The sequence below is a fragment of the Psittacula echo genome (assembly GCF_963264785.1).
Source record: "Psittacula echo genome assembly, chromosome: 2".
Taxonomy (NCBI): Eukaryota; Metazoa; Chordata; class Aves; order Psittaciformes; family Psittacidae; genus Psittacula; species Psittacula echo.
The window spans coordinates 57,345,574-57,372,875 of record NC_137737.1 but is presented as its reverse complement, the minus strand read 5'-3'; the positions used below and the strand labels follow the sequence as shown (position 1 = coordinate 57,372,875).

At 43.2% G+C, this 27,302-nt stretch overlaps 1 protein-coding gene across 1 annotated transcript in view; it reads right to left on the bottom strand.

Moving 5' to 3' along the window:
- LOC308217293 (vasoactive intestinal polypeptide receptor) overlaps positions 1-27,302 on the bottom strand; it is a gene marked incomplete at its 3' end in the record, with an annotated part of 108,995 nt that overhangs the window by 47,356 nt on the left and 34,337 nt on the right. Inside the window, exons 2-3 of the mRNA XM_080610283.1 lie at positions 27,076-27,172; positions 5,171-5,278 (exon numbers count right to left, since the gene is read on the bottom strand). Of these exons, the coding sequence (XP_080466409.1) occupies positions 5,171-5,278; positions 27,076-27,172 (205 nt within the window). The remainder of the gene's footprint in view (positions 1-5,170; positions 5,279-27,075; positions 27,173-27,302) is intronic.

The window sequence follows — 27,302 nt, the reverse complement described above, 5'->3', positions numbered from 1 at the left end:
ATTTTGCTGAAACAACTCAAGATTCATGTGAGACCAATATTTAAAGACTTGGCTTGCCTTTATAAGCTCATAATGCACAAATATATTCTGTGAAGAGGTGCAGAATCCCTCACTCTCCTAGCAGTCAGTGAGTAACACTATCTGGTCTCCTTCCCTGTCTGTGAACCTTTGGTTCACTGCACATGAAACACAGTGGAGACATCAGAAGAACACACAGAAGCAGCCCTGGAGATGCCCTGCATCCTAAGATCATCTAATCACTTTAGAAGCTCATTTAAACTATCTCCAAAGTTAGTCTTTACTTCCCACATAAAACCTCACTGGAACCTCCCTCCAGTTTCTACTGTGACTCTATTCATGGAAGTTTGCATGTTCTGCTTTTGTTGAATATTAGCTTAAACTACTCTTTTCCCTCCTTGATTTCATTCTTTCAAAGGAAACCCACCGTCTGCATTACTAAACTAAGCAAGTGTCACTAAGCCAGCCACAATTTTCGAATCTCTTCTGGTATGATGGGCTTTTTATTTACCAGAATAACTGTCTTCCATGCCTTCAGTTTGCCAGTTGTTTACATGCAATAGGAGATGACTAAAAAGCAGCGGCAATGTATTTGGAAACCACAGAAGGATGAAGCAAGTCATGTCCAACACTCTTGCACTCTGAGGGAATAGGAGTAGCCTTGCAGAAGCTACTCGACTTCAGTGACTGAGTTTATTTCAGGAGCCTTCCAAGTACTAATCCAAGTCCAAGGATCCAACTGGTAGAAGGCATGACTGAGGAATGACAATGTCCATTATTCAAGAGGACATGTGGAAACTTAATAAATGCTTCAAGTGCTCAAGCAAAGTGGTATTGTCTTCGTCTGTGATTTATGATATATCAAGATAATTTTCGTAGACGTTTCCCAACTGCCTCCTTGCACTGTGTCTTTTCTTTTACACATGCCCAAATGTCACAATATCTCTGAGAATTTCTGTGGTCTTCTAGTGATACGGGCTTAGAATTTCAATCTGCTGGAGGATGTTATGTCTAAACGCAATAGGAGGATGGCAGAGTATGAACCAACTACCGAATGGCAATGCCAGTTAGACTCTCTGATGGCTTCCCACCCTCATAAAAATGCTCTGATGACAGTGCCTGTTCCAGACAGCACTGTCACAGTTTGGCTACACCTGTGAAGTTGTGCACTTTCCAGTAATCCAGAAGAAGTATAAATTCATGGTGTGGGATCCATCAGTGCAAACAACTTCTAGTCCCTTGTATCACTCATGCCCAGTGTTTGGCAGTGTGTTTCTAACACCAGCAAAGAGTTTGCATTTGCTGTGAAAATGACGAACAAAAGAACTAAGTGGTTGAAGACATTATGTACTGGAGAAAGGGGGAAAATCAGGGACTTGTGGAGCAGGGGAGAGAAGATACAGCAGCAGCTGTGGCAATATCTGGTAGCAACGCTGGTATGGTTTCAATGCACTTGACCAACATTGAAGGATTTTGAATTGAACTATGCAAATGCATGTAAGTATTGGTGTGCTTAGCTCCATGCAGATTAAGCTGCCATGCCTGGGTGACTCTAGAAGAGGCACTACTCACCTGCAGACAGGATAGCTCTGTTCTAGATGGTTTTTAAAATAAGAATATACCAGTATTCAGAGTGAATTGCAGTCAGTAGGCCCGCTAAACAGAAGGAAGGGAAATGGAGCAGGAAAGGGAAGTAAAAGGTGTTCATGAGGAAAATGATTCATGGGAAAGGCAAGCAGAAGCAAATTTAGAGCACTAGAGGCAAAAAGGAGTTTGGCAAGCACAAAATTCAGAAGGAGCTCACCTCACTGAGCAGGATTTCAGATCTTGGTTATTCCCGTCCTTGCCCACTTAATTAACCTTATAGCTAAAGCCTAAAAACTGCCAGTGTTATTTTTTACCATTTAACTTGTGTATGATGGACAACTTGCTTTTGGAGAAATTGCAGGAAACAAATCCCTATTATAAATGTTATATTCCATATTTTGAAAGAAAGCTGCAATGCTCTCGTCAAGGGATAGCAAGTAATGCATTTTAATAAAAAAAGGTGCCAAAAATATCTTAATCTAGTTCCTTCATATGGTACTGAACGTCATGAAATAATAAAAATCTTCTGGATTTGTGAATGGCATAAAAATTTAATGTCAAATGACATCGGGACTATACTAGGCATTTTCAGGTTTCTAAATGCCACAAGATATTTTATCCTTTATTTACCATGAGAAAGGATATTAGTCATTTGAAGAGCATATTCATTGGCAGGTAAATCACATTAACTCTTTGTTTTCCAGTATTTCACCCTTTTCCTGCTATAAATACAAGAGATTTTCTCTTGCTCACAACTTGGTATAACCTTTCATGTTCCTGCAAAGGGATCAAAGAGTAAGACATAAACATTAACCGGATGATTGATTTGTTTGAAAGTTATTCAATGATGCTCACCACTACAAAGGAAGAACTGTTTCACAGACTTTAATGGCATTAATTTTGCAACAAATACAAGAGGCAATCCTACCTTCCCTTTATTTAAGACCATATCTGGTTTCCACATTCGTATTTGACTGTGCAAAGTGCATAACTCAGAGAAAATCAAAGCTGCTGTTTCTGCTTTGGAAATGGCATCAGTTCTTCTGTGTACAGAAGAATATGCTAGCACATATGCTCTGCAAAGGTGGGATTCAACCGTATAGTAAGACCTTCATATCTGCCAGAGCCACTCTACAATCATTCCATTGTAAATGGAGAGAAATATTCAGTTTATCCACGTTATTCAACTCATCCTGTGTCAAAGTCTGCTGATCTGCACCTCTGAGGAGCCTATTTATGGCTGCTCACTGTAGAACAAGCTCAGAGATAGGTTTACATATGGAAAACTGTAAAATCAGTTCACATGAATGCCATTCCAGGTTAGAAATTGGTTTCCTAAATACAGGTATCTTAACACCAGTACAGGCTGGTGCTCATGGATTACTTAGACCCCCAGAGTATCTCAGATGGCACCGGATGCTTATGTTTAAGAAACTAATGGAGCTCTTAGTGTCTACAGTGTAGACGCCTACCTGTGAGTTTGGTGCCTGCATTTCTACTACACTCAATGGAAAATTTATCAATTCAGGCAATGACAACTAAAGAGCTGTTCAGGTTCCTACATACAGCTCTGACTACACTGACTAGATTGCTGTTGATGTTAATGGGATCCCAGACACCTATCTGATACAGACACACCTGCATTAGAAACAACAATAATGAAGAATGTTGAATTCACTTTCTCCAACACAGCAAGTCACTCTGTGCTTTACCATACTAAACAAGGTAAGACAAATAAGAAATAGGTATTGTCATGGTGCTGTTCATCTGATCTCTTAAAATTGGCTCATTTATGATGAGATGAGTCATGCCCTAGCCATCACTGTCCCAACCAGCCAGCTATCAAGTGACTGAAACCCCTGGATGACAGTCAGATGCAGAAAACTACATTTAACCAGAGGAAATTCATCCAAAGCAGTGTGAAATTGTCCTAGAAACTACAAGTCTAGATGACATTTGCTAAGCTTTGCTCACAGAAAAGCACAAAAGCCAGCAGCCATATTACAACATGGGTATGCAGGAAAGGGTCATGGGTTGGCTTGTGTTTGAGGCTCTTTCTTGGCCTGGAACATTAAGTGCACAGAAAGCCCAAGTCATGTCCTGACTGCTCTTGGTGAAGTCTGGAATTCTCTCATGATATGAATCATTCACTTGCCTAAGCAAGTATTTGAGATATTTGAGATACCCTTAATTTACGTGAGAGATCCCATGACACATGAACTACAGGAGAAATGCACCTTTCTGCAAGGGAACGTGGAGATCATGATGTCCTGGAATATCTCAGCGAGTAGTACTTGCCCCTGAGTGGGCAAGTTTATTCAGTCTCATAAGCCCATCCTACCACACAGTTAAAGGCATTCCACTTTCATATACACAATACAAATATATATATATATATATATATAAAATCTAATATATGTAATACTTTCCTCATTGCTCTGCTCTGGTGCGATGAAGTATAAGAAAAACTTAGGTTTTTTCTTCCTGTTTATCTAACTCTGTCAGGTCTCTAGAGCCCAGTGAGCAAATGTGCTGAGGAGAGGAGACGACATAAAGCATCAACAGCCGGCAATTATTCCACATGGCTCAGCAATGCTCAGAGTCTCATTCTGCAAGATGTGATATTACTGCAGCTTCTGCCTGCTTTCTCTGCAATGATGAGCTACAGGTGAATTTTGGAAACAGCAAGGTTACAGCACTAGGATAGGACTCCAGGATTTTGAATTTCCCTTGTGGATCTGCAAAGACTTTTGGGGCGGCCTTGGGCAAGTCATGTAATCAGCGTGTGCGAGTTAATCAGTGTAGTGCCCTGGTCTGTTAAACAGGGACAATATTGTATCCTTTCATTCATAATCTATCATGCGTGTTTGGACTGCAAGGCTGCAAAAGTGGAGACTTATCAGCTCAGTGCATAATCTTCAGTGCAAAAGCATTTAATTCTCTGTGGAGGCCTGCAGGAATACTATAATAAAAATAGTAAATAATGACTACGAACTACCAGGAGACAAAGAGCCCTGTTGCTGCATGGCCCTTGAGACCTGAGTTTTAAATTAAAGCTTCCCGGAACACCCTGAACAGTGAGTTAAGCTACTTTCCCCATTAACCTTCCCTGACGAGTATTTGTCAGGTTAATTTCTTGGCCTGTGGCCAAATCTGTCATTTCAGCAGAAAAATACTTTATTATGTACAGTTTCAGCTTGTTTATTTTATGTCAGTGACTTAATTAATTACAGTGCTAAACTGTTTGTTTTGTACAACAAACATACTATTATACAGGTTGATTCAATTTTCACTGCACAACATCCGTATTACTAGATTGCAGCAGGAGCCATTTTTGCATCTGTATGATCCAGACCAATATGTGGTGCTGCATGAAGGACAGAGAGGTTGCTCTAATGGTTTGGGCATTCATGTATGGCTTGGAAACCTCCTTTACCTTGTGCCAAGAGCTTGTTTCTCCCTCTGATTATACCAAGAAGCATTACCTGGGGATATGATATGAAGCCCCACAGGCAGTGAAGCCGTAAACCCACTTCAGAGCAATGAGCTGTCTGGTTTTTCTTACCAAGGAAAGTTGTGAGGAATCTTAAGTACTTTGGGCATGGCCGTACCACAACTTCTCCCACCTCTGCTTCAGGCCAGCATGTGATGTTGTCCCATTGTCTTCTGCAACCTGGGGGAAAAGAGAAAAGCAGATGGTAGAACAAAGCACAGGTGGGATCTGCTGGATGGAGCAGAGGAATTGGGGCAGAGCAGCTGTGCAAAAGTGCGTGGAGCTTATCACCTTGGTGCAGGCACCTTTGGAAGGAAAACCATGAAATATTTTCTTTAAACTCATAACTTTAATCTACCCCAATCCGTGAAATTCAGCAGTGGTGTTGCCTGTAATATTCCAAAAATATTACAGAAAGAACAGTAGATCAGTGCAAGAACTAGGCAAATCAGAGTTAACAGAGAGCGGTGCCTTTTTTTAAGATGAAAAAGGCAGAAATGCCTAATTAAGTATCTGTCTTCCATGCCCTTAGCTCTTCTTGTTGCATTAAAAACACCTGGTCTGAACATGTGAGACGTGCTTCCCTTCCCTCAGACTTTGGTCACGACGTTTTTCTTCCCCTTGAAATGATTGCACAGGGGATGTGCTCAGCAGGGAGGGGATACTGATGACAATCAAGGGATCAGGAGCCAAATCCCTTCCCCAGAAGCATTTTTTCTCCTTAAAAAAGGAAGAAGGCACAAAACACTCCTGTGGGCTGAGGAGGGACAGTGCATTGTCAGGGGATGCCCTCTATGGAAGGGTGGCGCAATGTGGTATGCTCCTAGCTGTCCAACATAGGAATGAATGCATAACCAATGCTGCTAACTTCAAGCAGAAAACTTTGGGGTTTGTTATAATTAAGCATTTCTGAAGATTTTCTGCATAGAATAAAAGCTTTCTGGGAGAAAAAAAAGTTGCATGTCCTTCCTACAGAATTATAATATCTTGTTCTGATTTTGCCCTTTAATTTCTGCTTTCACACTGGATATTAATGATGTCACACACACGTTGCATTGTTGAATAACATAACATTAGCACTGAATCCAAAAGGACCTGGTAGACCTGAATTAAAACAAGCAAACAAATAAGCCATCGTTTTGCCTCAACATATTACATATTTTAGAGTTCTTACTAGACTTTTGAAAACTTTTTTTCCCCCTTCATGCACATGCACTTCAATTACTGCCTGGGTTAGATAGACAGGTTGTCAACAGATCTCACTTTTTTATAGCACCTCTGCCCTCAGATATTTGTCATGCCCTATTAGATTGCAACACTTCCCCAAATGTGACTAGTATGTTACTGTTAAGGTCAAGAGAAACAAGACTATGAAGAAGAAAGCTTTGAGAAAATACTTTTCACATGCAAGTAAAGGGAACTATGAAAACCATTGTCAAGCTGCAGTTCTTGATAATTATATCCCAATCTGAAATTCCTCCTTTAAATCATTTCTCACTACTTCAGCTAAGAAAAAGGCTGGTGTCATCACCAGTCTGTTCAGGTTGAGACAGCGTACTGTCTCAGATCAATAAAGAGAGCACATGAAAATGCTTTGAAGCTGAAAAAGATCCCTCAGCTCTCTTTCAAAGTTATTTTACACATTTTTCTTTTCTTCTTTCATGAGCAAACAGAACTTTTCAAACAAAGTCCTGAGGTGAGCTCATCCGAGCCTGAGAAACAGAATACCTGCCGGTATCTTCCTCATGCATGCTTTTCTGTAGAATTCATTAAAATTCAGTTTTCAGGTTTCTAATATCAGGTTCAAAGCTCAGTTTCCACAGTGTCATACTTACCTGCCACCAAACAGCCAGCAGCTCCAAAAGTATGAAGATATTAGCTATTCTGCCCATGGAAAATAGATTATTTCGTGACAACATCTTTCATGTTCTACAATCTTTTCCTCCATCAGCCTTAATAAATTATAATGCACCCATTACCTCAGGACAGGTTTTAATGCAAAATAAAATACAAGGTGATAGTATCAGATGGCTTTTTAAATGTCCTGAATTCTGCATTTTGAGAATTTTTGTGATCTGTATCTGTTTCTGTGTTAGCACTTTTCACCACCACCTGTGATGCATGAAGAAAAAGCTTTCAGGTGCTTACTTTTGTAACAAAAGCTCTCTTCAATTAAAATAAAGTTAAGACACACAGCGTGGATGTTTAAACATTGTTGCCTCTGTAAAGACCTCTCATACATACCTACTGGCTCTTCCAGCACTATTCTTCCTTATTGCCCCACTGTATGTGCTGACAATATTTGTGCAGCTGCCTGGAAGGATTGAGGTTTTAAAGGTGGGATTTACATCCCTAAATTTATACATCTAAAAGTCAGATCTAAAGAAGCCAATAGAAAACAGAGCTCTGCCTGGCAGTTCATGTAGTTCACTGTATGATGGATATCTAAAGTTAAGAAAATGAATCATTCTTTGGAGATATCATCTTCTCTCCAATGACTGAAAGACAGCCTGCGTAAGCAACTTGAGTTTAATGAACTGGAACAATACAAAGACTGATACCTACAAGGTGCTTTGCATTTGCAGTTCAGCACTTGCTGCTCGCCCTGTAGTCATCCCATGACAACATCTGGCAAAAGTCTGTGCCTGTCCATCCAGAACACAAACAATCATTATCAAATATCACTCCAGAAAATGGTTTTTTCTTTCCCCAAAATTGATAGACCTTACCCTGGCAAACTGCTGGGATCAGGGGGTTGGCAGGCAGTATTCTGCCATGTCAGCATGACAGATCAATACTTAAGAAAACTATTTGAGGGCAGAAACAGCTGCAGTGTGCTTCGGAAAAAGGAAATCCCTCTCTTCCCTGTGGCATCACTTGGCCTTCACTAATGTAATAAGGATGAAAATTTGTTTTGTCTGATCAAATCATGTTTAGTGATTGCTAAGTGCTTCTCCATTAATTCATTCTAAACGTTGCTTTTTGTCACCTCCCTTACACTCAGTATCTGTAGGAAGGATGCAAAGGTATTTATCAGTTCTCACCCAAGGCAGCAGGTACAAATGAGCCATGAATACATGTGCCCTTCAACTTCACTTCGATCAAAAGAACTGCTCTGCTCATTTGCTTGTTATTGAAAGCTGAGGAATACACACTGCCAAGGGCCGTGCTTTGCATTGGAGAGGATCACAAGTGAGTGGAGAAGCAGTATGAAAATAAGCATGTGACTTTTTCAAGACAGTATCGTTTACCACATCCCTCAGTAATCAGGTACAGTCTTTAAACTTTTTTCATCATAAATACATAGGTATATGTACATATATATGAGTCTTTTCCTTTTCAATTATTTTAACTGCAACTTCCATATCTCAGTTTTGTCCTGCTGTTGCCTGGTAGATCATGAAGTACTCTCTGGAGCCAAATATTTCCCTCTGGAGGGCTGCAGGGGGAATCCTTCAAGACTAACAAAGCTGCCTCTTAACCTTCATTCAGATAAGCAGATCAAACTGCTCATCATTGACCAGTAAGCCACACAATTAGTGTAAATACCAGCAGCCACCTCTCACCCTCTTAAAGCAGGCTCCTGAAGTCTTGCACAAGGCATGGGCTGGAGGCTGTTTGCCACACACAGGAGCTGAGATCTTTACGTCCAGCAGCTCCCTCTTTGCAAGGCAAATGCCCCAAGTGCAAGTCAAAGGCTGTGTTAGCCTCAGCTGGGCTTTGCAGAGCCTTCCTCTAAGGAGTTCTGCCTCAGAAGTGGCTGAAGAACACTGATACAGTCCTGACTGCAGTGGGTTAGAAAACCCCACCACAGCTGCAGAAAATGGAAACCTTTTCCACTGTATCTGCTAAAAGCAGATCAAAGCTCAGGCCCTCATTTCCTCTCTCTTTATAAGGTTAATAAACAGAAACAGGTCAATTGTCATGAGGCTCAGGTATACAGCGGTTTTTGAACTGGCAGACCAGAGTGCAAAACCCATTTATTTGTGTCATATCTACGCTTACAGCAAATACACAGTGAAAGCTTATCTAGGAAGTAGCAGAGAGTAACTTTCCTTCATGAATAAACATGACTTCCAGAGCTCTGGCAGAGCTCTAAGATGTGACTAGGTTTCACTGAGGGAAGAAATGAATGGCAGTAGGATTGTGCCAGGCACTTTCTTAACACAGGTGAACTCCCAATTCAGACAAAAAATAAAAGCTTTCAGCACATTTATTATTTGCACTAAATTTTCCCTAATGAATGGGGTCACTCCTGATCTCTTCTGAAGGTCATTCACACACAAGACTTTTGCTCTTTGGATCCATGTTCAGATGCAAAGATACCCATTTGATGCGTGAGGTATCTTGGGATCTCTGCATGCCTCTCACTACCCACAAGTAGGTAACAGCAAGGCAAAAGGCTTCATTAAGCCAAACTGAGATATCCCTCAGGGTACTGGCTGGTGTGCTTGCAATGGAAACTCATTTTCACTTCGATCTCATGTCAGCAGGCAGTTTCCAGCCTCTCTGGAGTTAGGACTGTAAATAGCTATTGGGTGACATTTGTCATCTCACTGACAAGCCCATGCAGAAATGCAGCCTAGGTGCTCACCCGTGGTTTGCCCAGTTTGGTCTCATTACAATCAATTAGCAACCTTCTTATCCCAGCTAAGCCCTAAGCTTTTGCCTGACTGAGGAATACAGATCCCAGAAGATGGTCCCTGCAACAATCTACTAACTTGGTTCCAGACAGGGAGCTTGAATTCAATCCCAGTAGAGGTTAGGAACCCGTCATGAGTGCTGGGTTACTACTACTGCCCCAGACTCCAATGAGCAGAGAGTTCCTGAATCAGGATAATCTTCCATTTAAATCTTAAAAGTTATATGTAATAATAAAAAACACCTTAGATAGGTTCTTTTTCTTCCATAACCTTTTAATTAAATTCAATTTCATTTTTCTTCTGAATCTCTGGAAATTTTTAAAATTCACAATCTCCTGGGCCAAGGAGTTGCACAGTTTAAGTGTCCGCTGAAAAAAAAATACTCCCTTTCTGAATTCACTTTCAACCTGCTCATTGCTGGTTTCATTAGGAATTGTCTGGTCCTTTTACAAAGTCGGAAATATTCATAACCTAACTACAATATCCCTTTCCCTGGAGAAAAAAAAAACATAAAATCCTCTTTCATGTCCTTCCTCAGGCATCTCTTTTTCAAGCTGAAGTGTCCTAGCCTATTTAGTTGATTCTAGCATGGAAGCAATTCCCTCTCATTTCTCCATTGTATCTTTTGTGCTTTTAATTCTATCCCATCCTGCCCTGCCCTGGACTTGCAGAATAGAGTTTCACCTTATTTTTCTGTAACAGATTGGGTTGACCGGGGCTAGCTTAACTCCAAGGTTTCACTAAATTAATCCTCCCACACTTCCCTGTGAAATTCAACCCTTTCCCTCCCGTATTCACTGCTGTGTCCCCGTCCTTCCTCCCTCCTCGCAGCCCCTCTCATGCATTCAAGTATCCTGCGGGCATCTCTTCTCCCCCAGCTCCATCTCATCACCTTTTTATTTTTATCGATGCTGGCAGTCTGCTCCAAAGCAAACCCATCCCCTCAGAGCTCCCCTTTCAACTTTCCACAGCTTTGCATTTAATCTAAATATTTTTTGCCTGTCATGCTGCCTGCTATCACTCCAGCACTGTAGGCAGGATGTGACTGAGAAACCACATAGCTGAAGGAAAACCACAATTCTCCCAAGAGCATGCAGAAGCCTGATATCACCCCACCACGGATATGCTCTTTGTGGTGCACTGATGGCTCTTTATTCATCCACGACTGAGGGATTTGCAGTCTCACTTCAGGAGAAAATCAACTTGGGCAATCACAGAAAACAAAAAGTATCCCCAGATTGAGTGTAAGTGAAAGATTTTACCTTGGACTTTGCCTCAATATCTGTGGCAAGACAGAGATACTGATTTCATTCTTCCCACTCTGCATACAAGCTGGAGAGCAACAAGAACAATGTTGCTTGCTATAAAAACTGGTTTGCACTTCTTCCAGTAGAAGCTGTTCAAGCACTCAACAAGAGTGCAATTTTTCTTCCTCAATTTTTCAGAAATTTGACTCAAAAGACATAGGAAGGATACCTCACCTTAAACCCCCAGACTGAGTCATTCTAAACAGCCTGAAAGAAACCACCAGAGACTATGTCTTGAGGATTATTTTAAAGCACAAAAATCTGTTGGTTTTGCACAAGAAAATCTGTTTAAGCACAAAAATCTGTTGAACTCAATAAAAAAGTTGAGTTCTTCCATCCTCAACATCTACTAGAAAACAAGGGTTTTTTTTAAAAAAAATAAAGTTTCTAATATTTTAATCTTTCTTAACCAACAAACTAAATACTTGACTTTCTTCATCCCTTCAGATCACTTCTCTTATAAATCAAATTTGTGAGCTGAGTCCTTCTGCCTAATTTCAGAACATGCATATTGAAACAAAAGACACAAGACTTAAGAAAAGGCGCTGTGACATGAAGCATGCTTAAAGGATAATTCCAGGGCTTCCTCATTCCTTGCTCAAATCCCCCTGCTTTTCCAGAAGTTGTAGAGAACTGTACTTACAGAGAACCAGACTTTGAATTTAGGTACCTGCTCTTCCCTTATGGCTTTTCCCATGTGGGCGCCTCTAGACAGCAGTTCATAGCAAAGATGATCAGGGTCAACCTCTAGCAATGTTTTTTTTGACTGTTAGGGAGACAAGAGGGACTACACTGGTAATGTAGGGAAGGGTAAAATGGAAATTTCCTTTACAAACTGCAAGACGCAGACCACCTGTCCTGCTACTAGAAAGATACTGCAGTCCTTACTCAAAGCTGGAAAGATAGCTTTACCATGCAAAATCTTCACGATCTGGATCTTACTTATTAAATGTGCTGGAGTTTGTGTTGGAAATGTCCTTCTCACTCATACATATACAGGAGCTTTTGCCAAAGCAGGGAGGGTTGTGTGGATGCTCTGTACCTTAGCTCTGTAGGAAGCGACAAAAAGGACCAGAGAGCTTTGGTTTCACCTAAAGGTATTTTTAATGGTTAAAAGGCAAGGAAAACTAAAAGCTAAATTCGTGAGACAATAATGATAATTTAAAAGCTTTCCATAACAGAAACCCTGCTTAGGCCTGGTAGGTGTAAAGCATATTACCTCTGACCTCAGCTTCTCATGTTCTCCACAATTTCATTTCCTTATGTTAAAAGGTCTTGATATCAAGAAATAAACGCACCTAGATTACAGAAAGTTCAGTGCATAGTAAAATCAGTGGACAAATCTCCACGGACTGCAGTTGGTTTTTGGGTCTCAGCCATATATTGTAACAGGAGTTTGAGGTAACTTATGGCATATGCAATATTTTCCAGTGTACTTATCCTACATAAAAAGGTGGATACCATCATGAAAGTGCTCTGATATAGTAATGAAAAAGGAAGGAGAGATTTCTCAACCAGAAATCTGACAGGATGTGAGGGGGACAAACACAAGCCATTGTCAGAAACAGAAGCTCTGCATAGATGGATTGCATAGATGAGCAATTATCCAGAGCCTTGGAAATGCTTTGAATTTGATTTCTATTAGTCTGTAACAACAGCATTTTATCTTTATTTTTATAACGTGTGCATAACTAAGGCTGTGTGCATTTATGTATTAACCCATGCTAAATAGAAAAGAAAACAAAAAGTCTGATGGCATTTAAAAATGTTACATATTCTCCAAACTTAAAAAGCCTTTTCCAGTATAAGACTTAGATCCATTAGATGGCTGTTAATCCTGACAAGTCACAAGACAGCTGTTCCCAAGTCAAATAAACATTGCTGTTTGTTAGAAAACTTGCAGCCAGGACATGTCAGCAACAAGCAAAACAAAAGCATAGCCTCCACCTCTACAGCATATTGAGGCAGAAAACCGACGTTGCAACATCTTATCTCACGATCATGTCTGTAGAAAGGTGAGGTCAAGGCAAAAACCAGCTCTCAGCTCTACAGGGAAGAACGATGAGGTGCTATGTAGAGCTGAATTTGAATTTCTTCCAGTTGCTCGTTTGCATCTGGACTTCAGGCTCAGATAGTGACAAGCAACTGAGGAGGTACCACTGTTCAACTGGGAATTAGAGGTCCTCACAGGGGAGGTGCACCCTCCTTAAGCAGTGGGTTACCAAGCACAGATGGACAGCCAAATAACAAGCTTTGTAGGGAAAACACCCTTGGGTTCTATTTCCTCAGAAAGATTCATGACCTGGAAGAATGGCCATCACCTTTGTACTGGATCAAAGCAGACAACACAAAAGTCTGGGGGCTGCTCACATCTAAGGGTTGAAGCTGGGTTTACCCCCACGGCAACATGCTTCCTTCCAATGTTTCAAATGCCAGCTTTCCTAGCGCAGTCAAGGGAAGGGTATCCTCTGAAAACTGCAGGGCAGATTTCTTTCAAATTTCCAGAAAGCAGTATCCACCTCTTTAAGAGCTACAGCATAAAGTGTGGGTGGCTGGGAAGAGATGTCAGAGCAGATGGAGAAAGCATTAATGAAGGAAGACCATTTGCAGTGGTCTGTCCCAACTGAGTATCATGGCCACTGTTTGCAACTGGAAGAGAAATTTCTGTTAAATAAAAGGCACCTTGACTCTGGTACTGATCCTCTGAGAGTGATGAATAAGAATCTGAGGTTTAAGGTCTTGATGTCACATGGCTGAATTTTCTGCTGTTGTTAGAAAAGGCCACATTTTCCAGGAATGGATAGGACTGGTGCTATCATATCTGGGAGTTGCCTGATGCTGCTGGTCAGAGCAAGACTGAAACCAGAAGGACCTTTGTATCACCTAGACCAGAGTAACAGAGAAGAGTAAACAAAAAAATAAGGAAAGACAACACAGAAACAAGTCCTGCAGGTCCCTTTGCCTTTAAAGAGATCATTAAGATCAAATGTAGTTACCTATTTTAGACTGAACTAAATTGTTTTCCAGGCTTCTTTGAATATGTTGGCTAGATCACAGCTTGATTTAGCTGACCAGCAGTAGTCCTTTAATGCCATTCCTTATGTCCCAGGATATAGATATGGTGACAGAAGATACAGAGATGGCAGAGTTATTGAATGCCTTCTTTGTCTCTGTCTACTTTGCCAGAGGCAGTCCTGAAGAGCCCTGTACTCCTGAGACCTCAGATGAAGTCAGGTCACTGGAGCAGTTTGCCTTAGTCGACGAGGAATGGGTTAGGGACCAGTTGAGCAATCTGGACATCCATAAATCCATGGGTCCAGATGGGATGCACCCGCGGGTGCTGAGGGAACTGGCGGAAGTCATTGCTAGACCACTCTCCATCATCTTTACCAAGTCTTGGGAAACGGGAGAGGTGCCTGAGGGCTGGAGGAAAGCAAATGTCACTCCAGTCTTCAAAAAGGGCAAGAAGGAGGACCCGGGTAACTATAGACCGGTCAGCCTCACCTCCATCCCTGGGAAAGTGATGGAACACCTTATCCTTGATGCCATCTTAAGGCATGTCAAGGATAAGAGGGTTATGAGGGGCAGTCAACATGGCTTTACCAAGGGGAAGTCATGCTTGACCAACCTCATAGCCTTTTATGAGGAAATAACATTGTGGATGGATGATGGCAGAGCGGTGGATGTGGTCTACCTTGACTTCAGCAAAGCATTTGACACAGTCTCCCACAGCATCCTCATAGCTAAATTGAGGAAGTGTGGCCTGGATGATCAGGTAGTGAGATGGACTGCGAACTGGCTGAAGGAGAGAAGCCAGAGAGTTGTAGTCTATGGGGCGGAGTCTAGTTGGAGGCCTGTATCTAGTGGAGTGCCTCAAGGGTCAGTATTGGGACCAGTATTATTTAATATATTCATCAATGATTTAGATGAGGGAATTGAGTGTACTGTCAGCAAGTTTGCTGATGACACTAAGCTGGGAGGAGTGGCTGACATGCCAGAAGGCTGTGCTGCCATCCAGCGGGACCTGGACAGGCTGGAGAGTTGGGCAGGGAGAAACTTGATGAAATATAACAAGGGAAAGTGTAGAGTCCTGCATCTGGGCAGGAACAACCCCAGGTTCCAATATAGGTTGGGGAATGACCTGTTAGAGAGTAGTGTAGGGGAGAGGGACCTGGGGGTCCTAGTGGACGGCAGGATGACCATGAGCCAACACTGTGCCCTTGTGGCCAAGAAGGGCAATGGCATCCTGGGGTGTATTAGAAGGGGGGTGGTCAGTAGGTCGAGAGAGGTCCTCCTTCCCCTCTACTCTGCCCTGGTGAGACCGCATCTGGAATATTGTGTCCAGTTCTGGGCCCCTCAGTTCAAGAAGGACAGGGACCTGCTGGAGAGAGTCCAGCGCAGGGCGACAAAGATGATTAAGGGAGTGGAGCATCTCCCTTATGAGGAAAGGCTCCTCCATGAGGAGCTGGGTCTCTATAGTTTGGAGAAGAGGAGACTGCGGGGGGACCTTATTAGTGTATATAAATATATAAAGGGGGAGTGTCATGAGGATGGAGCCAGGCTCTTCTCAGTGGCAAACAATGATAGGACAAGGGGTAATGGGTATAAACTGGGACACAAGAGGTTCCACTTAAACTTGAGAAGAAACTTCTTCTCAGTGAGGGTGACAGAACACTGGAACAGGCTGCCCAGGGAGGCTGTGGAGTCTCCTTCTCTGGAGACATTCAAAACCCGCCTGGACACATTCCTATGTAACCTTATTTAGGTGTTCCTGCTCCGGCAGGGGAATTGGACTAGATGATCTTTTGAGGTCCCTTCCAATCTCTAACATACTGTGATACTGTGATACTGTGATAGAAGATTTTTGGAGGAGCTGGTGGATACGGGACAAGCCTTGTGAGAGCCCTACACAATTCTGAAATAACTGGAGGCCACACTGATTACCCAAGAGCATCTGTTAAGAACTTTGATGTGTGGCTAACAGTTCACAAGGGTCAACCCCCATCCAAGGGTCTGACTATTTTTCTTGACCTTTTTTTGGATTGCACTGAACCATGGAGACAAGCCTGCCTGCTTCCCCTGCAAGCAAAGCCTCTCTGCAGACTTTCTCAGCTTGGGGACAGGTCTCTCCTCTGGCTGCACCACTGGCATATCATTACATGGAGTTCCCCTCAGATATCTGCCAAGATATCTGCCACAGACTATTACCCACTTCTGGTGATCCATGTGGGTGCTAGTGATGTTGATAGCAGTAGTCTGGAGAACATAAAGAAGGATTACAGAGCCCTGAGAGAGGTGGTTAGGGGCTCTGGAGCTCAGATTGTCTTTTCATCAATTCTCCAGGATACAGGGGGAGACCTTCAAAAAGCTAGGAGGATTGGCCAAGTTAATAAATGGTTAAAAGGATGGTGCCATAGTCAGGGGTTTGGGTGTTTTGAATGCGGGACCCAAGTTAATAGGCCAGGTCTACTGGGGGCTGGTAGAGCTGATTTGACAAAGAGGAAGAGTGGTTTTGGTAGGAGGCTTGCCAAGCTGGTCAAGGTTTCTTTAAACTAGATGTGTTGGAGGAAGGGGGGGATTGTTTCATCCCAACACACCCAGTCAGTTGCCAGCACCTACAATAAAGGCTTGGATCGATGCAGAGATGTTCCAGCCACTCCAGCCAATGAGCCGGCTTCATTTGGAGCTCGGCTCAGATGCCTCTATACAAACGCCCGTAGCATGGGAAACAAACAAGAGGAATTAGGGATGTGTGCACGACTACGGGAGTATGATATAGTAGGCATCACAGAAACGTGGTGGGATGGCTCCTACGACTGGAGTGTTGGAATGGAAGGTTACAGGCTCTTTAGAAAAGACAGGCCTGGCAGGCGGGGAGGGGGAGTTGCTATTTATGTTAGGGATAGGCTGGAGAGTATGGAACTCTGTCTGGGGATGGGTGAGCAGTCGACAGAGAGTTTGTGGGTCAAGGTTAAAGGGAGAACAGCGATGGGGGACATTATTGTGGGGATCTGTTACAGACCGCCTGATCAAGAGGAATCTGTGGATGAAGTGCTCTGTAGGCAGATAGGAACAGCCTCACGCTCGCAGGCCCTTGTTCTCATGGGAGACTTCAACCACCCTGACATCTGTTGGAGTGATGGTACAGCCCGGCACAAGCAATCCAGGAGGTTCCTCGATTGTGTGGAAGACAACTTCCTTCTGCAAGTAATAGAGGAGCCGACAAGGAGAGGTGCCATGCTTGACCTCGTGCTCACCAACAGGAAAGGGCTGGCTGGAAATGTGACGCTTCAGGGCAGCCTTGGTTGCAGTGACCACGAGATGGTCAAATTCGAGATCCTTGGGACAGTGAGAAGAGCGTGCAGCAAGCTCACTGCCCTGGACTTCAAGAGAGCAGACTTTGGCCTCTTCAGGAGCCTGCTTAGTAAGGTTCCATGGGATATAGCCCTAGAGGGCAGGGGGGCCCAAGACTCTTGGTTGTTATTCAAGGATCACCTGCTCCAAGCTCAGGAGTGTTGCATCCCAACTAGAAGGAAGTGCAGCAGGAGGGCCAGGAGACCTCCTTGGATGGATAAGGAGCTGCTCAGGAAAATTCAAAGGAAAAAGAGGCTTATAGAAAGTGGAAGCAGGGACAGGCGGCCTGGGAAGAATACAGGGATGCTGTCCGGGAAGCTAGGGACCAGGTGAGAAAGGCTAAGGCCCAGTTAGAATTGAACTTGGCTAGGGATGTTAAGGATAATAGGAAGGGATTCTATAGGTACGTAGCGAGTAAAAGACAGACTAGGGACAATGTAGGCCCCCTTCGGAAGATATCGGAAGAACTGGCTTCCCTGGATTTGGAGAAGGCTGAGGTTCTTAATGACTTCTTTGCCTCAGTCTTCACTGGCAATGTCTCTGACAGCACCACCCAAGTCTTGGAAGGCGAACGCAGGGACTGTGAGAATGAGGACCCTAGGCCCACTGTAGGAGAGGATCTGGTTCAATACCATCTTAAAAACCTGAACGTACACAAGTCCATGGGACCTGACGAAATCCATCCACGGGTCCTGAAGGAGCTGGCGAATGAAGTTGTTAAGCCACTGGCCATCATATTTGAAAAGTCATGGCAGTCAGGTGAAGTTCCCGATGACTGGAAAAAGGGAAATATAACCCCCATTTTCAAGAAGGGAAAAATGGATGACCCGGGGAATTACAGACCAGTCAGTCTCACCTCTGTGCCTGGCAAACTCATGGAGCAGATTCTCCTGGAAGGCATGCTAAGGCACATGAAAAACAACAAGGTGCTTGGTGACAGCCAGCATGGCTTCACTAAGGAGAAATCCTGCCTGACCAATTTGGTGGCCTTCTATGATGGGGCTATGAAACTGATGGACAGGGGAAGAGCAGTTGACGTCATCTACCTGGACTTGTGCAAAGCCTTTAACACTGTCCCACACGACATCCTTGTCTCTAAATTGGAGAGACATCAATTTGATGGGTGGACCACTCGGTGGATAAAGAACTGGCAGGATGGCCGCACGCAAAGAGTTGTGCTCAATGGCTCCATGTCCGGCTGGAGACCGGTAACGAGTGGTGTCCCTCAGGGATTGGTGTTGGGACTGGTCTTGTTCAACATCTTTGTCGGTGACATGGACAGTGGGATTGAGTGCGCCCTCAGCAAGTTTGCCAATGACACCAACCTGTGTGGTTCGGTTGATACGCTTGAGGGAAGGGATGCCATCCAGAGGGACCTCGACACACTTGTGAGGTGGCCTGATGCCAACCTTATGAAGTTTAACCATGCCAAGTGCAAGGTCCTATACCTGGGTCGGAGCAATCCGAGGCACAGCTACAGGTTGGGCAGAGAAGAGATTCAGAGCAGCCGTGCGGAGAAGGACTTGGGGGTGTTGGTCGATGAAAAAACGAACATGAGCCGGCTTCAGTGTGTGCTCGCAGCCCAGAAAGCCAACTGTATCCTGGGCTGCATCAAAAGGAGCGTGACCAGCAGGTCGAAGGAGGTGATCCTGCCCCTCTACTCTGCTCTCGTGAGACCTCACTTGGAGTATTGTGTGCAGTTCTGGTGTCCTCAACATAAAAAGGACATGGAACTGTTGGAACAAGTCCAGAGGAGGGCCACGAGGATGATCAGGGGAGTGGAGCACCTCCTCCTGTATGAAGATAGGCTGAGAAAGTTGGGTCTGTTCAGCCTGGAGAAGAGAAGGCTGCGTGGAGACCTCATAGCAGCCTTCCAGTATCTGAAGGGGGCCTACAAGGATGCTGGGGATGGACTATTCATGAGGGACTGTAGTGACAGGACAAGGGGTAACAGGTTCAAACTTAAACAGGGGAAGTTTAGATTGGATATAAGGAAGAAATTCTTTACTGAGAGGGTGGTGAGGCACTGGAATGGGTTGCCCAGGGAAATTGTGAATGCTCCATCCTTGGCGGTGTTCAAGGCCAGGTTGGATGAAGCCTTGGGTGGCATGGTTTAGTGTGGGGTGTCCGTGCCCATGGCAGGGGGGTTGGAACAAGATGATCTTAAGGTCCTTTCCAACCCTAACTATTCTATGATTCTACGTGTATTTCCCCTGGAAGCTGCCACCCTTCAAATCTGCCACTTCAGTGGCTCATCTGAATGTTCCCTCTGCTACTGAGCTTAAAAAAGTGGCTTTTTGCAACAAACCCATCCATCCTCATGTATGTAGATGTGCAAGGAGCACCTACAGGAGCGCTTGGCAGGTCTCAGGGATGTACCACCACCCTGACACAGCCAGAAAATGCAACATCTCCCCAGCCTGAGGTGAATGGTCCATCCATCCCTTTCTCCACCCTGCTGTGTGCGCTACCTCGAGTGCCTGAGCTGCCATTAGCCACGTAGTGCCTGATCTAGCAATGGAGCACCTGGAGAGCTCCTGATAACCAGACTGTTACACAAATCCAACTGACACATCATCTATCCCAGGCGGTCTTAGGCAACTGGAAGGTGAGAATTCACTTGAACTTTTGCAAGCAAGAAATTATTAATTATTTCTTATCTTACTGCACTATAAACAGATGGCGATGAATAAACAGGCTCCTAATTTAAACTTCATTAATGTTTTTCCAGCTTGACTTTTAATTTCCATATGTTCACAGCTCCTTCTCCCATCAAACACTCCTTGACTTCTTCAAGGGAGTCTGACAAAGAACCTCAAGTTCCAAATTTGGCTTTTAAAGCTAACGTCTGCTCTAGCTTGTGGAACAGCAAAAGCAGTATTCAGAGTTTAAACAACATGGGCCATTTCCCACCTGGATTTCTTTGCATGAGACAATGCTGCTGATGAGCTTATAGGACTTGGCTCTATTGCCCACAACAAGTGAGAAACACATACAAATAAAGCAAATATGAACAGGCCTTGGGAGGTGATTGGCACTATTTTCTTTCATGCTTTCCACTTTTCTGACTGATAGGGTTTCAAATCCTGCTTGAAAGACAGACAGGTCTACATTGCAAATGTAAAGTGCAGTGCTGACGTACTTGATGTATCGGAAGCGGCACGACAGTAGCAACTTGATGCTATTGGCAATTTTCACGGGCAGTTAGAAAATCATCTCAGCTATCTCCAAGCTACTGAACTGTGGGGAACAGACAAACAAAATGCTGGTGTGAAGAAGCTGACAGCCTTCAGCTGTGAAGTTCTGAGCCTGTTTCATTTGCACATGTCCATAAAGTGACATAAAGTGACAAAAACCATAAAGTGACAGCAGTTCAACAAAGGGAAATGCAAAATCTTGCATTTGGGACACAACAATGCCATGCTGGAGAGGAGTTCTGCAGAGAAGGACCTGGGGGTCCTGGTGGACACCCAGTTGAACAAAAGCCAGCAGTTTACTCTTGTCACAAAGAAAATGAATGCAATCCTGGGCTGAATTAGAAGTGTTGCCAGCAGGTCAAGGGAGGTGATCTTTCCCTCTGCTCAGGGCTGGTGAGATTCATCCGGGGTGCAGGATCCCCATGCACATAAGGGACGTGCATGCTTTGCAAAGGGCTGCAAAGATTATAGACATGAGCACCTCACATCTGACGAAAAGCTAAAAGAGCTGGGAAGAGAAGGCTCAGGTGGAATCTCATCAACATGTATAAATATCAAATGACATTCAGGGGAAAGCAATGAAAACAGCGGGGCGACGGGCACACTAAAGAACTGAAAACCAGGAAATTCCATCTTATAATATTTTTTTCTCCTGATAACATACTTAAACACTGGACTAGAGAGGTTGTGGAGTTTCTGGACCTGGAGATATCAAAATGCAACTGCACATGGCCCTGAGCAACCTGATTTGGTTGACTGCATTTTAAGTAGGTGTTTGGACTGGATGATATCAAGAGGTCCCTACTAACCTCAGTTATTTAGTGACACTAAGCCAAGGAACTATGTTAACACAGAAAACCATTTCCCACATGCTCAGATCGTAAAGAGTCTTCTGTGGTTCAAAGGCCTCCCCTCTCTGTTCTTATTTTCCCTCACACTCAATATTCCATGTCGTTAAAGTAAATTCCAAAAGTAGGCCGGGATTCCTGCGCCCAAGTGCTACCTGATATTCTCATCTCTCATGAAGGCTGTTGACCATACAATGGCTTGTATTCCTGTACAGTGGCATGGTCTCCAGAGCTGTTAATCCCACCCAAAGACAAGTCACAGTACTTTGTTCAACTGCTATCCCTAAATAACCCTCCGGCTTCTGAAAGAATATCGGACTGCGGAGTGAATTGATTAGCAAGAATAAGATGAACAGATAATGAGCAAAGTCAACTGACATAGACCTGATTGCTTTACTTGGCTTTTTAACGAAAAACAGAAGGTTACTTTAAAAACAAAAATTACTATTACTATTATTAGCAGTTTATTTAGGCACTTCAGATTAAGCTGAACTGTTTGCAAAATACAGCCATGGAGAGGTGAAGATTTCTTAGAAACAAAACCAAAAAACCCTCCTCTGTGCTCTGGGATCATTACATAAAAAAGTGGAAGTCAGCAAGAAGTAACACAGTGGTGAGACCTGCCTTGCAGCAAGCCTTTAGGAGCTCAGCCATACTTCAGATAGAGAGATATCTGCCACCATCTGTGAGTATGGAAAGCAGAACCCCCTTCAGCCATCCTCTCCTCCGAACCCTTGGGAGAGCTTCCCTACTGCTGTTAACTGTATTATCAGCTAAGCAGTCACTGTATTGCATACAGATATCCTGGCTGAAAAAGTATCTGGAATAAAAGACTGGCTTTTAGTGGGGCTGTGATCACATTCTTCACTTTTCAAATATATTTGCAAGCATTTTGAAGATAATGCAGAGGCCTTTATTACAAGCTCCTAAAAACTACAGAGTGCCTTGGAGAATCCCAGGCTATGAAATTGCCTTCTTTATTTGTTTTACCTTGTGGTGGTTGGAAATGCCACTACAGAAGCAGCTCTGTAGAGCCAGAAAGCAAAGAGAAGCCTAGAGAAGACAGCGCAAGATGCTATTGGGCACCTTGCAACCTGTGATTGCAGCAGCTGCTGCCAGTGTGCAAACTGCTTTCTATGAAGCAATCCTTCAGAGCTTCTCATCACACTAGTTTAATGGGGTCACAGAGAGGGCTTTCACTGAACACATTCAGATCCTGGGACTGACTTGGCTGAACTGATACTGCAGTTGCCCAGGAAGGACTCCAGCCTCTTCGCACCCATTATAGCACTGCATTGCCTGGCAGTGGCATATAGGGCAATGTGGCTTTGAGTATGTTAGACATAACTTGAGCATTCCCAAGAAACTCCCTAAGCAGCTGTTGGGAAAACAATTCCACAAAAATCTGCTACCGCAGATATTGCAGACTGAGGTACAGGCTTATCTGGGAAAAGAGGAGTGGGAAAGAAAAGAGGCAACCTAACCTGGATGATGCAAATCTTCTCTTTTGGGGTGTTATTTCTCCACAGATACATAGTAGCTTCCTGTGGATTTAAATTGTGGGGTGGTGCCAAAATATTGCATTTCCTATTCCTCTATATAGAGCACTTTTTTTAAAAAAAGTCCCAATTGTAAAATAGCTGGGCACTTTTCAATTTGCTTGTACTTATCCCTGCTAGACAGAAAATATTAATATTTCTATTTTAAAGGATAAAAACTAAGGCCAAGAGACCCAGCAGTCACCTGAACTGCAGTAACAGTGCTGCTGTAGTTGCAATAATCTAAGCATATCAAGTAAGACAAAGTCTGCAGAGAGACCAATTGTGAGACTAGCACAGAGTGGGATTAAAACATGCTTAGGGTGGGAAATTAAGGCATCCACAGCTAATGATTCACATTTGTATAATTACAAGCAGACATGATCTGTGTCATTCATGGTATTTCATCTAGTGCATCCCAGCTATGCCAGCTGTGAGACTGGCCCATTTCTGGCAAGAAAAGAGACAACTCACACATAACAAAACTACAGACTTTACTAGTGCAGCACTAGTCCAGTACATGCGTCTGTGTGTTATGCAATCCAGTAGCACTTTGTCTTTAGCTGTGTGATAAGCGAGGAATAACCAAAATTCTTTTTCCAACATGTCAAAACCCAGCAAAAGTCTTCTATACCACTTCACAGAAATTATGCAGGCAACCTCTCTGAGTTGAGTTTTAGGTCCTTTAAGAACATAGTCTGCACTGAGATTGAGATGAGGCATTTTACACATTGTTGTCTGCATTGAGCAGGGAAGAATCCTGCCGCTTGCACAGAAACAGGTTTTTCAGATGATTTTTTTTTTAATAATGCCTCAAATTATATTGTGAGAACTCTTTGGAGGGCAAAGGGCTGGAAAGATCATCTAACAAATACCCAAATGAAAGTCTAGCTTCCTGAAATGCAACTCTGTATGTGATTCTCATCACTCCTAATGATGGAACTGGGACTTACCTGATTTGAAATCCCCTCCAAGCCAGTGAACACCAGGCCAGGAATCATCTATGAAGTGTGGTTACTTCCAGCACAACTGAGTTGCTCACTAAGAAACCCCTCATAGTAAATTAAGATCTTGTGAACAAGCAAGGCAATATGAACATCACATCCTAAAAAAGATGCCTACACTAGGCCAGAATACACTAGAGATACCTAAAACCAAGGGAAAGAAATCCCTCACCAAAAGTCATTCCCATGCAATGGCTATCTACCTGTGTAAAACAAACTGGTCTCAGCCTACTTAGTCTTGGTTTTCATGGTAAAGAATAGATATCCATATTGAATCACAATTTTCAAGTTACATCCTTACTAGCGATTTCAGCATGGAGGTAAAAAGATAACAGGGCAGAGGACTGTATGAGCAGTCCTGCTCATGAAATCCAATCCTGTGCTGCAATACGCAACTGCATCCTACACACCCTTTCATAAATGGGGCAAGCTCTGCCATGAAGTAACTAAAACACTCCTTCCTGCAGACCTCCAGAAAGGCTGTTCAGAATCCTCTGATGGTTACAAACTTCCTTTAAAGTCCAGAGTTTAATCTCAGAGTGATTTTATTCTCCTGTGTACACACTGCCAGCTTAAACTGGTCTTCCCTGCTGCTTTTGCCATATCTGCACCTTCTGCAGCCCTTCCCATGTTGAAAAGCTCACTTCTTCTTATCAGAGGTGGGCATGCATTTGATACGCGCTGTGTCTCTGCTAAAGTCTCCTCAAATCTGGATAACTTCATGGATACTGAATCACATACCTCATAGGGAATAGACAAACACACATCCTGCAGTCCAGGACTGCTGACGCTAGGAACAGAAATTGGCACCTACTACCAGCACTAAAAACACAGAGGTTTAATTTGAAAAGAAAGGATCGATTTCACCCATGCATATACACACATTGTAAGGAATGTGTGCTTGAAGACAAAACAGCATTAAGACAGATGTTATTGTTTATCAGTGGAAATCTACCTGCTTACCCTGAGCCAGTGATCAATCCTAGCACTCCCATCAGGTGTTCTTACTAAGTGACTAATCTATCTGACACATTAAACTACATCTGTGAATAAGCCTCTCTGATCAATACAATTGATAATGGCTTCTAAACAGAGGTTTATTTCCAGACTGTACCAAAATGGTGTGTTTCCTTATTTCCACTCATTTAATTAGAAAGAAAAACAAATAATCTGTTAAACCTCAAGTGATTTTCTGTTTGCCGAAAGGATGTGGAATGTGTAGAAAGCAGCACACATACCTGGCCATAAATCAAGGTATTACATCACAAATTGCAGGGAATCTCAGCTGCTTTCCATTCTCCTTCCCTGAGGGGACCGAACTGTATTAAAATTACATTCTTCTTCTGAGACAGTATATTTTCTTTTCAGCAACACTCAGATTAAACTGTCATCACCTTCATATGATTGCACATCATCAACTTAGATTTCTCCCCAACAAACTTCCCTTTCACCCCTAACTGTCAAAATTCAAAGTTTTATTTCGCAGCTATGCTCACCTGCATTTATGGAGTTATGGAGCCCCACTCTAGAAAAACGTCTTTTTCCACATACTTGTACTCATACGCTGTATCTTGAACACTCCAAGGGGGAAACCCATCCCATTTAGGCACTCTGAAGTTACCAGTCCACATCACTTTCAAAACAGACTTCTCCATAAAATGATTCACCCATAGACACCCATTTGAGAGCCAACACTTTAGAGATGCTGGTTTCCTTCTGCTGATTACAATGGCAGCCATGAGTGTCCAGATAAGAGTCAGATATTGAGCTCTTAAATACCTGCTGACATTTTGGAGCAAATGGATGTCAGCTGCTTTCCACACAGTTTGCATTGTAAAATTTGGTTGGACACATGCTGTGCCCACATCAGTTCCACACTGATGTCATCAGCAACCATTTCTACTCAGGACATACAGACACACACAAAGGACATCTGACTAACTTGGGAGTAGCAGGTACTGTTCCCATGGACAAAAAACACTTTATAGTGCTCACAACTGCAATTTCTGAATCCATCCCATTTAAATGACTATGGATAGCGACTGGTGGAAATGCAGAATTATCCTAATCCAATACTTCAACATTCCATTATGAAAAACAAACTCCAAAGGATTTTTATATATTTGCTAGTGCTTGGGCATTAAAGGCTTGCAACATAACTGTGGTTTTACATCAGAATAGGGAAAAATCATTTCAGTGGTTTAATTCAGCAAGAAAAAAAGAAAAAAAAAGAAAGCTGTTGTGGATTAAACTTTCCAATGAGAAAAATAATTTTGAAAAGCAGAAAAAATTATTAATACTTCAAGCATTTATTCTGTTTTCAATGTATGGTATTTAATTGAGTTTCTTTAAATATCCACAAAATCAAAATGAAACATTTATTTGACTTTCAGATGAATGTTTTTAACTACCCTGACTTCTTCCCTTACTGAATTCCCAGAGAATATTTCTTTAAGCAGCTCCATTTAACTGTACAGGGACACTTGAAATAGTTTCTGAATCAAAGAAAACCATGTATTAGTAGATAAAAGCAGGGGCCAAAAGCCATCCTTGCATTCAGTGAAGATCCTCCAGGGATCAGCTTGAGCAGATCTCAGCTGCCTGGCCCAATTACCTTGCAGCCTTGGAGAATATCCTTCTTCCTCTGTCTCACCACCAGGACAGAAACAATTTTGGCATGGGAATCAGAGGGCAGTTCAAGGGATGAAGAAGGTGGCTGTAACTTCCCTTGAAGCAAGCCAAAGCCTATGACAATGTTAGGCTTTCACTCTCCAGGGAAAAGTTCATTAAGGCACTTCCAGTTTGAAGAGATGGGTGATTGACTATGATGAAGCACACTGAGACACCTCAGCTAGGCATACCAAGCAGGAAGGCAGCAAGTGAATCCCAGCAAGCTATTCAAATTGTTGGTTGATTGAACCGTTCTTTGGAAGTACTTATCTCCCTCAAATGCAAGAGCTCAGCATCAGCTGGAATGACTGCCCAGCTCCTGCAGCAGAAGGGGTGAGAAGTGGCATGGGTAAGGCAAATGTGAGGCTGCGTGATGCTGGCTTGCAAGGCAGGGAGAGAAGAGAGAATCTCCATACCTGAAGTCTGGTTATCCCCAGTAAGCTCTGCCAAGCACTGGCTGCGCTCCTCTTCAATCTCTTGCATGATGCTGCACTCTGGACGTGTGCTGGACACCTGCAGAAAGAGCAGAGAGGAAGAGAGTGAATAAAACCCAATTATGTTCAGAGATGTGTTCCTGGGGATTCACGGCCATCTGAGCTCTCCTACACCACTGCACAATGGGGATAAACATTCAGCCTTATTT